The sequence below is a fragment of the Rhipicephalus sanguineus genome, chromosome 7 (assembly GCF_013339695.2).
Source record: "Rhipicephalus sanguineus isolate Rsan-2018 chromosome 7, BIME_Rsan_1.4, whole genome shotgun sequence".
NCBI lineage: Eukaryota > Metazoa > Arthropoda > Arachnida > Ixodida > Ixodidae > Rhipicephalus > Rhipicephalus sanguineus.
The window spans coordinates 4,221,430-4,235,723 of NC_051182.1; the positions used below are offsets into that span (position 1 = coordinate 4,221,430).

The 14,294-nt window shown below is 50.0% G+C and overlaps 1 protein-coding gene across 1 annotated transcript in view; it reads right to left on the reverse strand.

The window, feature by feature from the left end:
* Positions 1-3,902: 3,902 nt before the first annotated feature.
* Positions 3,903-14,294, reverse strand: part of LOC119399274 (venom peptide MmKTx1) — a 127,415-nt gene continuing 117,023 nt past the window's right edge. The window contains exon 3 of the mRNA XM_037666089.2: positions 3,903-4,142. Within this exon, the coding sequence (XP_037522017.1) occupies positions 3,992-4,142 (151 nt within the window). The 3' untranslated portion in view covers positions 3,903-3,991. The remainder of the gene's footprint in view (positions 4,143-14,294) is intronic.

The window sequence follows — 14,294 nt, forward strand, 5'->3', positions numbered from 1 at the left end:
TGCGGCTCAGGCAACGAACCTCTACCTCCCGTGTTGCTGAAGCGCAGTGTGTGTTATGTATGCATGAGCACAGGCGTCGGCTACGCATTACTAGAAAGCGCACACCGTGCCGTTTCTCTCCTTAATTGACGACGCTTTGAAGAAGTGCATACCGGGTACCAGTGTTGATTATGAGCTTGTTGATATCATCCTTACGCGGGATTCACGATTCGCTGTGTCCAAATATATGTTCACACCGTCAGCTACCACAACGGTTTAATCATGATCATAGGCGTTAGTGGTCGCGATAGAGACATACTGTCAACATGGGTGCATCCACGTCAAACGGTGCTATAGCTGCCAAACACGAATATACAGTGTACAAGCTCTCATATATCACTACACAACAAGCACTACTTCTGTGAAGACACGTTTCACTTTCGTGTTATACCGATTCCTTGACGGAGGGATCAGCCATGATTTTTTCTTCTTTTTTGTAGTAACTCTTTTCTATCATCTTTCACTCCCCCTTCCCCTTTCCCCAGCACAGGGTAGCCAGCCGGTCTGAGTACTGGCTAACCTCCCTGTCTTCCCGCTCTTCTCCTCCTCCTCCTGCTCCTGAAAAAGATTGGTCAAAGAGCGGGGATATCAGTTGTGCTTTCAGCGCCTAATAAGTTGTCGCAGTTATGTGCCAGAACCAGTCCGGTGGGAGGGCCTTCCAACAGCTGTAAAATTAGGCACCGAAATGAATTTGTCGAATGTGTGAAGGGCGTAGTGTACAACATACCGTTGTCTTGTGGTCAAAGTTACGTCGGACAGACAGGCAGATGTCTGAATGTAGGATTGCTCGAGCATAATCAGAAAGTGAAAAAAGGCAGTGATGGTTCATTGGCGGCTCATTGCGCGGAATGCAAATGCGTGCCTTTATTTGACGGTACAACAGTGTTGGCATATCACGCTAAGGATAGCACCAGGCTCATCATTGAGGCGGCAGTGATTGCTAATGGAAGCCGCATCAGCAAGCCATCCATCGCACTAAAACAGGAACTAGATTACTTAAATTCACCCGCACGTGTACGTCCTGCGTAGTTTTACTTTTTATTTAGGTGTCCCCTTTTGCGTTGTCTGATATCTGTGTAATCACATGTGACAGGTATATATGTGTGTGTTGTTTTAATAAAAACGATAGTTGGAAGTTAGCACTTGTCCTCGTCGTTTCTTTGTCCGCTGTGCACTGTTTGCGCTAAAGTTTTAGCACTAAGAACACAACCGTCCGACAAAAAAAAAGTTGCTCTTCTTAGCGTTTATTTTAGGTTGGGCTTTACTTAGCGCACCTAGAACCATTGGCAGATAGGTGATGTGGTCTTCTTTCAGTGGTACTTGCCGGTAACCCTTACATAAGTCAATCCTGGAGAATTACTTACATCCTCCCGTCTCAACAATTATTTCGTCGATGCGGGGAACGGCAACAAGTCGCTTTACTTGTTAACAAGTCTATAGTCTGTGCACAATCAATATGACCTGTCTTCTTTTGGAACAATGGTAATAGGTGGAGCAAATGTAGAGGCTGATGGTCTGATAATGCCAGAATCTAACATTCCTTGGAGCTCTTGCTTAAGCCATGCTTTCTTTTCGTGGCTTAGTCCATATGGTTTCTTTCTTACGACCCTTTTATCTCGAAGCTCAAATGGTACTTCACTTACTGCAGTTGCGTGTGCATTGTTCCGAACATACAAAAACTCAGGAAATGTTGACACATCTTCTTGCGAGCACGTGACTTTCCTGTCTTGAGTGTGTGCGAGGTTAGAATGCTTGATGGTGATGACGTCATTCCAAAGAATATTCCTTTTAAATAGCTTCATGTCTGCCCTTGACACAAGGAAATCAAACTCAACACCTGTAATGAGAAGGCATTTCCCCATATGCTCTTGATCACTGAAACGCACTCTTACGTCCGTCAATTTCGCTAGCTCTCGACATGTTCTGTCGTAACTTTCGACTTTTTTCGTCCACTCGCTGATCAAACTCACTGATGCTCAAGTATCCACGACCGCTGACACCTTACAGTCATGGGCGCGGATAAAATGTTCGATTTCATAAGAAACACAATCTCCTGCAGAATCCGAGTTTCCTTGTTAGTACATTTCGATATCATGCTGTTGGTTCACATTCGCTCGGTATGCGAGATGTCACGCTGCTAGTGCAGTCGCCGTATTCGTCATGTAGCCTCTGTTTAGGTTGTGCCTCACGTATTGGAGTGAAAATGGACCAGCTTTCACATGACACGTATTTTAAGCAGTGAAGAAGCTGACCTGAAGTTGACCCCCGCCACGGTGGTGTAGTGGTTATGGCGCTTGACTGCTGACCCGAAGGTCGCGGGATTGAATCCCGGCCGCCGCGGCTGCATTTTCGATGGAGGCGAAAATGTTTGAGGCCCGTGTACTTAGATTTAGGTGCACGTTAAAGAACCCCAGGTGGTCGAAATTTCCGGAGCCCTCCACTACGGCGTCTCTCATAATCATATGGTGGTTTTGGGACGTAAAACCCCAGATATTATTATTACCTGAAGTTGACGGTGACATAATGTCTACTTGTTTCCGGCACCCTTTTGTCATTCCGTGTATAACTAATGGCAAGATGCATGAATCGCGGAGCATGTGATCCGCTAGTTGCAGTAAGCGCCTCTTCTCAAAATAATAGTCCAGCTAGCTACTTGCTTGCAAGAGCTAGCTTAATCCCATAAGTAAGCTGGGTTCATTTGGAAGGCTTGCAGAAAACTGTCTTTCCATGTTTCCCATGAATCTTCATTGTGGTGCACGACGTGTAGGTTATACCACTTCTTAGAGCTCCCAGATATGCACGATCGCATGCTCGTTATACGATCTGAGTCGTTTATCCAGCTACTCTGTTTGCAGGCATACTGATAAAGTTCCAGCCACACATCCGCAGCAGCAGTACTACCATCAAACACAACTGGCTTCACTATATCTTGACGTAGTGCCTTAGCTGTTATTGTCTTCAAAATTGCTTTTTGTTCCATATAGTTGCTGTGTATATGTGAGCTGGTCTAATGCTTTTATTATGGCTCTCATCGACGGCGGTTAGCTCGCATCTGCATCTCTTTCAATGTTCCTGTTAATGCCTAGTCCCTTCCATGATTCAAACTCTTCCGCTTTCACAGTGCCTCTTTTTGTGACGTCGCTGATCGGTGCTTCTGCTTTGCTGGTGACGGGATCCGTCATTTCAGGTGTGGTCAGCTGCTCCGGTGCCTCAACAAAGTCGTCACCGTCCAGCGCATAGCCCGTGATGATGTGGCGACCATCCCGTCTAGCAAGTTAGAATTATCCACATCAGGTTGCTGTTGACGACTGCGCCAAATACAAAGTTCCACCAGAAGGAATGAAGGTTTAACGCCTAATCTACACAGCTTCCAGCCATTTCGCACTTCTTCATCTTCATCTTCTTCGTCGGCTGTTCAGCCGGGATCCCTACAATATTATTATTATTATTATTATTATTATTATTATTATTATTATTATTATTATTATTATTATTATTATTATTATTATTATTATTATTATTTGTGGAGCTCTTGAAGCCTTCATCACCTCCCCATGTATTATTCCACTACGTTCGTGATCGGTCCACTTTTCTTTGCGAGTCGAACAACGCCACCAGAAATCCCAAGCAACAAGAGGCTCAGAGCTTCGCTTTAATAAACGTACCACTCTCATACTACAGTAGTCCCTGATTGCAGCAGGTAAACAGGGGCCAGCTGCGTTTGTTCACGCCATCACAGCAGTCAACCACTCGATATTGTCACGTATTTATTGCTAAGATGCGTAACCTTGTTTGGGATGTACGACCAACTTCACCGCAAATACTTGGTAAAACTATGTTTATTTTCTTTTACAACCATATGAATGAGTACATTTTACTGAGTCATACTGGGATGTAAGTGCCACTCGCACGTAGAGAAAAAGGGATGGACAAGTACTGGCATGCGAATACTTCAAGTGTGCTTAGCAGCACTATTCGCTTGTGCAGAATCTTGCGCCGACTGCTGATCAGGGTGGCAGACGATCTTACTGCAGCAGGCGGGAAATGCACCAGCTCCGTGCGTCACGTGACAGCCGGCATGTGGCAAACCAACAGCGATGCACCTGGAAGGCATAGGAAGAAAGGAAAGGGGTAAACACCTCATAACGCCTGTTCACTATGACATCATAACCAAAGCGCGATGTATGCGGATGACACTACCATCTCCATGTATGATAAATCTCTATCCAGCTTGCTCTCTAAACAAAGCAGTGAACAAATTGTTGCATGGTGCCTTTAAAATCAACTTATCATCAATCCTAGCAAAGCTACATTTATGATGTTCAGAACTAGTCAAAGAATACTACCGGGCAGAACTTATTTAATTACACATGGTCGTATCATCCCGGCCTCCTCCTTGGACATTAAATTAGGTTCTAACATAAAAATTTTTTTCAAAACAGTGCTCTCATTAAACAGAAATATAATTTCCATATAAGAGCACGAGTTATATCAAATTCATATTTCTCCAAAGGTGCTTTATTAGCATTATAATTTGCCTTCATTCAGTCACATCATTTAGGGCATAATCTTCTGGAGTAATATGTGCCACTGCCACTTATTAACTATTCGGAACTTACAAAACCAAGGAATAGCAACAGCGATTTTTTCACTGCGTCTTCATTACTTCGTGACGACAACGTCCTACATATAACAGGCTCGTTTAGCTATCATCTTACTATTATGTTTCATAACTTAGTTATTAAAAAGGTCTTATACGATTTTATTGGTTCCAGGTAACTCAATACTTGCAACGCCAGATTTGCACATATAGCTCTTTCTTTTCCCTATTGTACATTCTAACTACGGCAAAATGATGTCAAGATTCACGGCCATACAACTGTGGAATGATTTACGCTTAATTATCGAAACCGCATCATCTTTTCATGAGTACAAACATGCCATAGAGCTTTTTTACTTACAAAACTAAATTTACTTTCTTCAGTGTGTGGCCACTTATAGTTTCGTGTTTCTAATTTTGACACGACATCATTTCTCCGATATATAATCAGTTTTGCTAGTTGTATACTGTTCTCGTACTTTGCCACTGTGCCTTAATATCCGCGCTTTATTTCTTATATATTCCTTCCATTTAAGCGTTTCTTCGTTTTTCGTTCACTTGATCAGTGCCAACAAAGGTATATAGCGTTCATGACGGCACAAAGGGAAAGACAAAGAACACACATACACGACGCTAACTTTGAACAATACAGCTTATTCAGAGGATCGACATTACATATACCCCACATCAGGTGCGTAACGCGTCACTCTCACATGTTCTATTTTTTAGCTGATAAGAGATAAATGGTTTACAGATGTATGTGTTACCAAACTTGGCGATGAATTGAGATTCGATTATCAGCCTTGTCATTCCGTTGCTGTTCCTGTTACTGTCACACAGTGATACTTATCCGATTAAGAGAGGTTGGCATGCGCACTTCTTGCAAGGAAGGAACCCGTCAGGTTGCGCCTTGCAAACTTTGCTCCTATGCCGATTTCGCCTCTCGCTGATGCATCTACCGGTTTGTCCCACATAGCATGTACCGCACGCTAATGGGATCCGGCAGGTGACACCTGTGTTGCACGCTGCAAGCCTGTTTCGGTGGTTCTTATCGCACACCCCTTCTAGCACGCGCTCCAGTTTGGTGTTTTGGCACAAATTGCCCAGGTTGTTCGGCGCCGAGAACAGAGCATTCATGTTGCAACGCGGTGCTATTCTTCAGGTTGCGTGAAACCCACATCGCGGTCAAACACGAAGAATATTGGGGATCACAGTTACTCTTTTTGTCTCCGGCATAGGGAACGCTTGCGTGCCTTCGTTCAAGCATAGTTGCTTAGTCAGGCTTTCTGGAACTCAAAGAGTCTCAAAGACGTTTTGTTTGCTCTCTGACACATAGGTGCCAGAAATGTTCGCAGGACTTCTTCAAATGTTAGTGAGGCACATCTTAACTATGCCTTGGTTAACAAGTTTACAGTGCGCTGAAATATATGGAAGAAACGGCTTGTTGGCACGAGGGTGACAATACCACCACGTCTGATTATCATTCAGAACAAATCGCACATCTAAAAACCCAATGAAACGATCACAATGCATTTCAAAAGACACTTTGAGTGGTTCAAGACACTTTTGAACAACGAGTTGGAGCCTGGGACACACGCTCGAAACGTTCGGAGGTGCTGTCACGATATATATTAAGAAATCGTGTTCAAAACGGAAAATATTAGGAACGTGTGATCATTGTAACACTTCACTGAGGCCTCTGTCTAACGTAGCTAAATACGAATTACTCGAAACCGGAGCAAGGCATGATTCCATACACACACCATCATTCTGCAGGTATTCTGGTCCTTTCCAAGTAATAAAAGTCGACGACAAAAAAAACTAAGAAGCCCTTTCAGGTTTCCGACTCTGCGTCGGCACACGACTCGTCTTCACCACAGCGAGAGATCAGTACCGAAGACGGACTTCGTGAAGGGCGCCACTCCGACGACGCATCCGCAGCGAACCATCCAGACTGTGCATATTGTCACGTGGTCGTGACGTCGACGAAGACAGCACTCAGCACGTCCGAGATGAAACTGTTTATTTGGCCGAACTTGTGGCCGGGAAATTGAAGGTCAAACTACAGCAATACACTGATAGCGTCGAACAGAGCGTCGACGGTCGATCAACTGACCAACGCTGAAGCGCGTCGGCATTTAAACATGTGCCGTCGAATATTCCAGCGTTATCGCTGGCTGTCGTGCAAATTCTAGAATAAGCTCGAGTGTGCGCGTCTTGCGCGCAATCTTAACAAAACGATCTGCAATGATCGCGAAGGTTCTCGAACAATGAGGCGCGGTTCGCGCTGAGCGTTGCTGAGAGTCTTTGTGCCCGAAAATCGAATACAGCAAAAGTAATAAAGAAACGCACGTGGCAATATGTGCCCTGTAATACCTCTAAAGACCTCTTGCCGGAACGCCCCGCGGGAGACACCGAAAAAGGTTGCTGCAGGGTGGGCTTCATAGTTCAGATCTCAGGTTCCGCGTCGGGACTCACCTCACGAACTTTCTTGTCAGCAATCAATACCGACTCCAAGACGCAGCTGTCGGAGTCGCGGCTTATCTTCGCTTGGAAACATGGAGCCCCCACCACCTCTACAATCACCATTGCAGAAATCAGACTTCCTAATGAGTTTCCATAACCGGACGGATGTTCCACTACCACAACCAGACCTGCCCGCAAATAGATCCTCCGTGAGTAGTCAATGCCACATCTAAATGCTGCGCGGTAGTCATTGGCCGAGTGTGCGAGCGTTTCGCTCACAGAAGCCTATGCTAATGAAGTCATAATCACCGAGCATCTGCCCGTTTCGTCAAGATCTTCTGACACCAACATCACCGGGACTATCGATGTGCCCCAAGCAGACGGAGCCGGCATGGGTCATTCCGGCTATATAGTGTGCGAGCTTGCTGACGACAAGAACGCCATTATGACTCCTGACGTGCCACATGAACGCCGCGCGGATCAACACGAAGCTACTCTTGTCTCTTAGAATTCATCACTGATCGTTCGGACAGCGGCCAGCTCGACCAAAGCAACGACGTTCTGTCGAACAACTCCAGCGATTGCGGCGTGGGATCCAGCAATCATTACATTCACGCGTACTGACGTGGTACGGAGCCACCAGAGGCCATCTTTCGCCGTGGTGACTACCGAAGAAAGGAATGCGATGACAGCAAGGGAGAGGCAGCTGCGTCGCGTCACGATAGTCACATACCGCAGCCTGTCCAACAAGCAATCTGTGTTGCGCAAGTATTTGCCGGCTCAATCACGCAAACGAGGATAAAGACCACACCGCGAAACTGAGGCGGCATAATTGCCTGCCAGGCATGCGACGACCCTTGCGTCACACCTAATGTCGCCCTCCAGAAATATATTTGGCAGCACCAGATTACGATTCGCAGCGGTGCAAAGAGAGGCTGCCGAAGCACAGCCAGTTTCGTCCTCCAGAGGCATTGCAACAGATGACGACGCAAGGTCCAGAACCTGCGCATTCCTTCCAGCTGCGGCCAGACAGACACCAGTGAAACCTTCGGCGACCACAACCATCGCTAGAGGCATGATATTTCGGGCAGAACCTAATACTTGCAGCGTGGCCGAGTGGGATGACGAAGAGCGGCACTGGGGCTCGGTCTCGGGTAGCGGAAAGACGCGCTACCCGGACGAAGGGGAGAATAGGAACAGCCAGCCCAGCGTACGGGTGTTATCCCCCGTCTCTCTGCATTACAATATCGCCACGGGTATTCTTGCTGGCAGGCTTGTATGTGGCGCTGTTGAAAAGATGATGAGCACGAGCTCGTGAAAAACACGAGTCGTTTTGCCAGTGATCGGACCAGCCTGACGTTCTGCTGCACTGCTAGTCACAGGTTTCCGTTACAGCGTCAGGTGACTATATATATATATATATATATATATATATATATATATATATATATATATTGTGGCGAAGCAATTGGTACTCTTTAACGGTTGCGTTCTCCAGCGGCTCCTAGTGGGTCGTCCTCTTGTAAACGCCGCTCGCTCTCGGAGCCCGTGCTTTGGCCTTGACTGTCGCCATAGCGAATTGTCGCCGAGTCCCGTCCAATAAACCGCTTAACAAATTGGTGGAGAGTGCTGTGCTCCCATTCGATGCCTCTGGAGCTTCGATCCCGTACCCTACCAGCTACCATGCCTCAAGACGCCGCCCAGCAGACGCCTCCGCCTACACCGACCTCATGCCCCGGTGTCCCTCGTATCCGCGACCCCCCAGTCTTCACTGGCGCAGATGGGACCGACGTGGAGGACTGGCTCGCGATCTATGAACGCGTGAGTGTCCCCAATAAATGGGACGAGGCGGGAAAATTGACCAACTTGGTTTTCTACCTCGCGGGCGTGGCCGGCCTGTGGTACAACAACAACGCATCCGATTTTACGACGTGGTCTGAATTCAAGACCGCCATCATCAACGTGTTTGGCCGCCCTGCCGTTCGTAAGCTGCAGGCCGAACAGCGTTTGCGAGAACGAGCTCAGCAGGCCGGCGAAACCTTTACCAGCTACATTGAAGACATCCTCGATTTGTGTAAGAAAGCCGACGCCACCATGTCGGAATCTGACAAGATGAGGCACATTATGAAAGGCATCGACGACGATGCTTTCACGATGCTGCTCGCCAAAAACCCCAGCACAGTGGCCGAGGTCATCACGCTCTGCCAGAGCTACGAGGAGCTGCGCCGGCAGCGGTCGATGACCCGTCGCTCTCCATCCCGCGACGCCGAGCTCGCTGGCTTGTCGACCATATCCGACCACTCCGCCTTGCTCGCAGAGGTGAAGTCATTCGTGCGCGAGGAAATTGCGCGCCAGTTCTCTCTGCTGGACTTTGCTCAACCTCAGCACGTTCAACAGCCGTCAACCACTCTTCTCCCTCCCCTCCGTCGAGCGATTGAGCAGGAAATCGCGGAGGTCATGCCTGAGTACCACCAGCACCATCCAGCTCCTGCACCACTCACTTACGCCCAAGTTGTCGCCAGGACGTCCCCAGTAATACTTGCGGCAGCCCCATACAGTTACGCCGAAGCCGCCCCTAGACATCAGTCCTTCGAAGCGGCTGTGCCGGCTACCTACGCCGACGTCATGCAGAGGCCACGACTGCAGCCAACGATGCAGTCATATCAGTCGCCACCCCATCAATCACGTTCTGCGCCATGGGCGGGCCCTGCTCCAGCAAACCGATGGCGCACACCTGACAACCGCCCCATATGCTTTGCATGCGGTTACGCCGGCCACGTGGCACGTTACTGCAATCGCGTCCAGCCGCCCCAAGTCGTGTCGCCCGCCACCAGCCAGACCAACCGCACATTTTACGCCCCACCTACGCCTCTGTCGCCGACGTCACGCCAAGCTCCATCTACTCGGCGCTCTCCGTCTCCGCGACGTCGCTCACTGTCGCCGATGCGCCCACGTCCGGTCGCTCGCGACCAGGAAAACTAGTCGTCGCAGTCCAGGAGGCAAGGGCTGCGACGCTATCGAACTGCGAAAGCCCTCAGCGAAGCCCATCGAACGTGTTTGTCGACGGTGTTCCCGCATCTGCCCTTGTCGACACTGGAGCCGCCGTATCCGTTATGGACCAAAAATTGAGCCGATTACTACGAAAAGTGAGGACGCCACTTTCTGGGATGTCTCTCCGTACAGCCAGCTCCCAGAGTATTCATCCTACAGCAATATGCACAGCTCGTGTCGTCATTCAGGACGTTTTGTACGACGTCGAGTTCATTATAATTGCTGCATGCTCTCACGACGTCATCCTGGGATGGGATTTTCTCTCCCGCCATGACGCCGTAATTCATTGCGCACAAGCCGAAATCGAACTCTCCCCGTTCTCAGATCTGACGCCGGCAGACACTTCATCGGTATCGAGCAAGATCCTCGTCAAAGACGATACCAAAGTGCCTCCAAATTCGTCGACGGCTGTGTCAGTCGACTGCGCCGGTCTCTCCGACACCATTGCGCTCATTTCGCCATCTGACCACGTTTGCACAAGGAGAGGCTTGCTGGTACCTTTCGCGACCGTCCAAGTCACTCAGGGCAGCACCGCTATTTTTGTTAACAACCCATCTCCATACATTGTTACGTTGGTGCGAGGGGAATGTCTTGGCAGAGTGGAACCCCTCGAAGACGCACAAGTTATGGACGCACCCGATGACACGCACTGTCCCAGTTCCGGTACGCTCAGTGCTGTTTCCGCGTCCGATTCGTCACCTGCTGATGTGTTTAGGTCCTCCATTGCGGACGACCTCACATCGGTCCAGCGTTCCCAACTTCTGTGCCTGCTGGAAGAATTTCGTTCTTCTTTCGATGTCGGGCAAACTTCTCTCGGCCGCACTTCCGCTGTTACGCATCGCATCGACACCGGCGCCCAACCACCACTGCGGCAACGTCCATATCGCGTGTCTCCCGCAGAACGCCGGGTCATTAATGAGCAAGTCGACGATATGCTTCGACGCGACGTTATTCGACCCTCGGACAGCCCATGGGCCTCTCCCGTTGTTCTCGTTGCGAAGAAGGACGGTTCCGTGCGCTTCTGTGTGGACTACCGACGGCTCAACAAGATCACTCGCAAGGATGTTTATCCGCTGCCGCGAATCGACGACGCGATTGACAGCCTGCAAGGAGCCGAATTCTTTTCGTCACTTGATTTGCGCTCGGGGTACTGGCAAGTACCCATGGCGGATGACGCTCGACCGAAGACAGCCTTTGCCACGCCCGACGGCTTGTACGAGTTCAACGTCATGCCGTTTGGTCTGTGTAATGCGCCCGCGACCTTCGAGCGCATGATGGACACCGTTCTGCGCAACTTGAAATGGCACACGTGCTTGTGTTACCTCGACGACGTCGTGGTTTTCGCTCCGGACTTCTCCACGCATCTCCAACGTCTGCGCATGTTTTGACGCGTTTGCGGCAAGGCCGGCCTCCAACTGAATCTGAAGAAGTGCCGATTTGCAGCACGGCAGCTGACAATCCTCGGCTACGTCGTGTCCAAGGACGGAATCCTTCCTGACCCGGCCAAGCTTCGGGCCGTGGCCGAATTTCCCCAACCTACGACCGTAAAAGAACTGCGCAGTTTCGTAGGACTGTGTTCGTACTTTCGACGCTTCATACGAAACTTTGCCACCATCATATCGCCGCTGACGAAGCTCCTTGGAAGTAACGGACCCCTAAATTCGTGGTCGTCTGAGTGTGACGACGCGTTCGCAAAGCTCCGTCGTTTGTTGACGTCTCCTCCCATCCTACGCCACTACGATCCTACGGCCCCAACGGAGGTACACACGGACGCCAGCGGTGTAGGCCTCGGCGCTGTCCTTGCGCAGCGCAAACCAGGGTTTCCCGAATATGTCGTGGCATACGCAAGCCGTACGCTTACCAGAGCCGAGACTAATTACTCAGTCACGGAAAAAGAGTGCCTGGCGATCATATGGCCCTTACAAAGTTTCAACCTTATTTGTATGGTCGCCCATTTGATGTCGTCACCGACCATCATGCACTATGCTGGCTGTCGTCATTGAAGGATCCCTCAGGCCGTCTCGCCCGCTGGGCACTTCGCCTGCAGGACTACGACATCCGCGTGCTGTACCGCAACGGACGCCAGCATGCTGACGCCGACGCCCTCTCGCGCTCTCCCTTGCCTGACGACAATGCCCCCTGCTCAGTATCTCACATGGCTGTTGCTTCAATCAACGTTCACACCATCGCTACCGAACAGCGCAAGGATAAATGGATCACCTCGCTGATCGACTTGCTCACTGATCCGTCGGCAACACCATCCACTCGCGCGTTGCGTCGTCAAGCCCACCATTTCGCCGTTCGTGACGACCTCCTGCACCGACGCAATTACAACGCCCACGGCCGCCAGTGGCTACTAGTGATACCCCGCAGTCTGCGTTCTGAAATATGCGAAGCCTTCCACTCTGACCCGCAATGCGCGCACTCTGGGGTATCCAAAACTTACCACCGCATACGACAACGATACTTCTGGCGTGGGATGTACCGCTACGTGCAGAAGTTCGTTCGCTCCTGCCTCGATTGCCAACGCCGAAAACCTGCAACGCACGTGTCGCCAGCAGGTCTACAACCATTACCTTGCCCTAACCGTCCGTTTGGGCGCGTGGGCATCGATTTGTATGGACCACTTCCTCTGACTTCGGCTGGTAACCGCTGGGCCATCGTCGCTGTTGACCATCTAACGCGATACGCCGAAACCGCCGCCCTCCCAGCGGCTACAGCGCGCGATGTTGCCTCCTTCCTACTACACAGATTCATACTGCGTCACGGTCCACCCCAAGAGCTTCTCAGCGATCGAGGCCGTGTCTTCTTATCGGAAGTCGTGGAAGCCATTCTGAAAGAGTGCCATGCTGTTCACCGCAAAACTACTGCTTACCACCCGCAGACGAATGGCCTAACCGAACGCTTTAACCGCACGCTCGGCGACATGCTGTCAATGTACGTCGCCGCCGATCACACCAATTGGGATGCCATTCTGCCCTTCGTCACCTACGCCTATAATACCGCCCCTCAGAGCACTACTGGTTTTTCACCCTTCTTCTTACTGTACGGAAGGCACCCGTCGCACACCATCGACACGATACTTCCATACAAGCCGGATCCATCTGAGTGTGCGCCTATTTCTGACACAGCCAGGCCTGCTGAAGAGTGTCGCGAGCTTGCCAAGACATTTACGACGCAGGAACAAGAGCTGCAGAAGAGCACTAGCGACGACACCACCACTTCTGAGCCCACGTTCCTCCCTGGAGCGCTCGTATGGCTCTCGGTCCCTACCACTGCAAGTGGCCTCTCTTCAAAACTGCTGCCGAAATACGAAGGCCCATACCGGGTCGTCGAGCGCACATCCCCGGTCAACTACTTGATCGAACCCATCGAACCAGCTTCGGACATGCGCCGTCGAGGGCGCGACATAGTCAACGTGGAGCGCCTCAAGGCCTACTATGACCCACTCATAGTGACGAGCTGTTAGGTCGCCGGACGGCTCCCTTTTCGTACCCGGGGTAATTGTGGCGAAGCAATTGGTACTCTTTAACGGTTGCGTTCTCCAGCGGCTCCTAGTGGGTCGTCCTCTTGTAAACGCCGCTCGCTCTCGGAGCCCGTGCTTTGGCCTTGACTGTCGCCATAGCGAATTGTCGCCGAGTCCCGTCCAATAAACCGCTTAACAATATATATATATATATATATATATATATATATATATATATATATATATATATATATATATATATATATATATATATATATATAATATATTATAAAGAGGTTTATGAGCGGCGACGATACTCAACAGCGACAGTCAAGGCGGGGCCGACTCTCAGCGCGAGTTGCGTTCTCTTCGAACAGAGCCGAAGAGGGCGACCCACTAGGAGGTGTTCGAGAGGACGACCCATTAGCAAGTTCGATCGCTTCGCTACAATTACCCCGGGTACGAAAAGGGAGCCGGCTGGCGACCTAGCAACTTGTAACTATGAGGAGGTCGTGGTAGGGCTTCAGGCGCTTCACGTTGACAATGTCGCGCCCTCGACGGCGCATGTCCGAAGATGGTTCTATGGGTTCGATCAGGTAGTTGACCGGGGATGTGCGTTCGACGATACGGTAAGGGCCTTCGTATTTCGGCAGTAGTTTTGAAGAGAGGCCG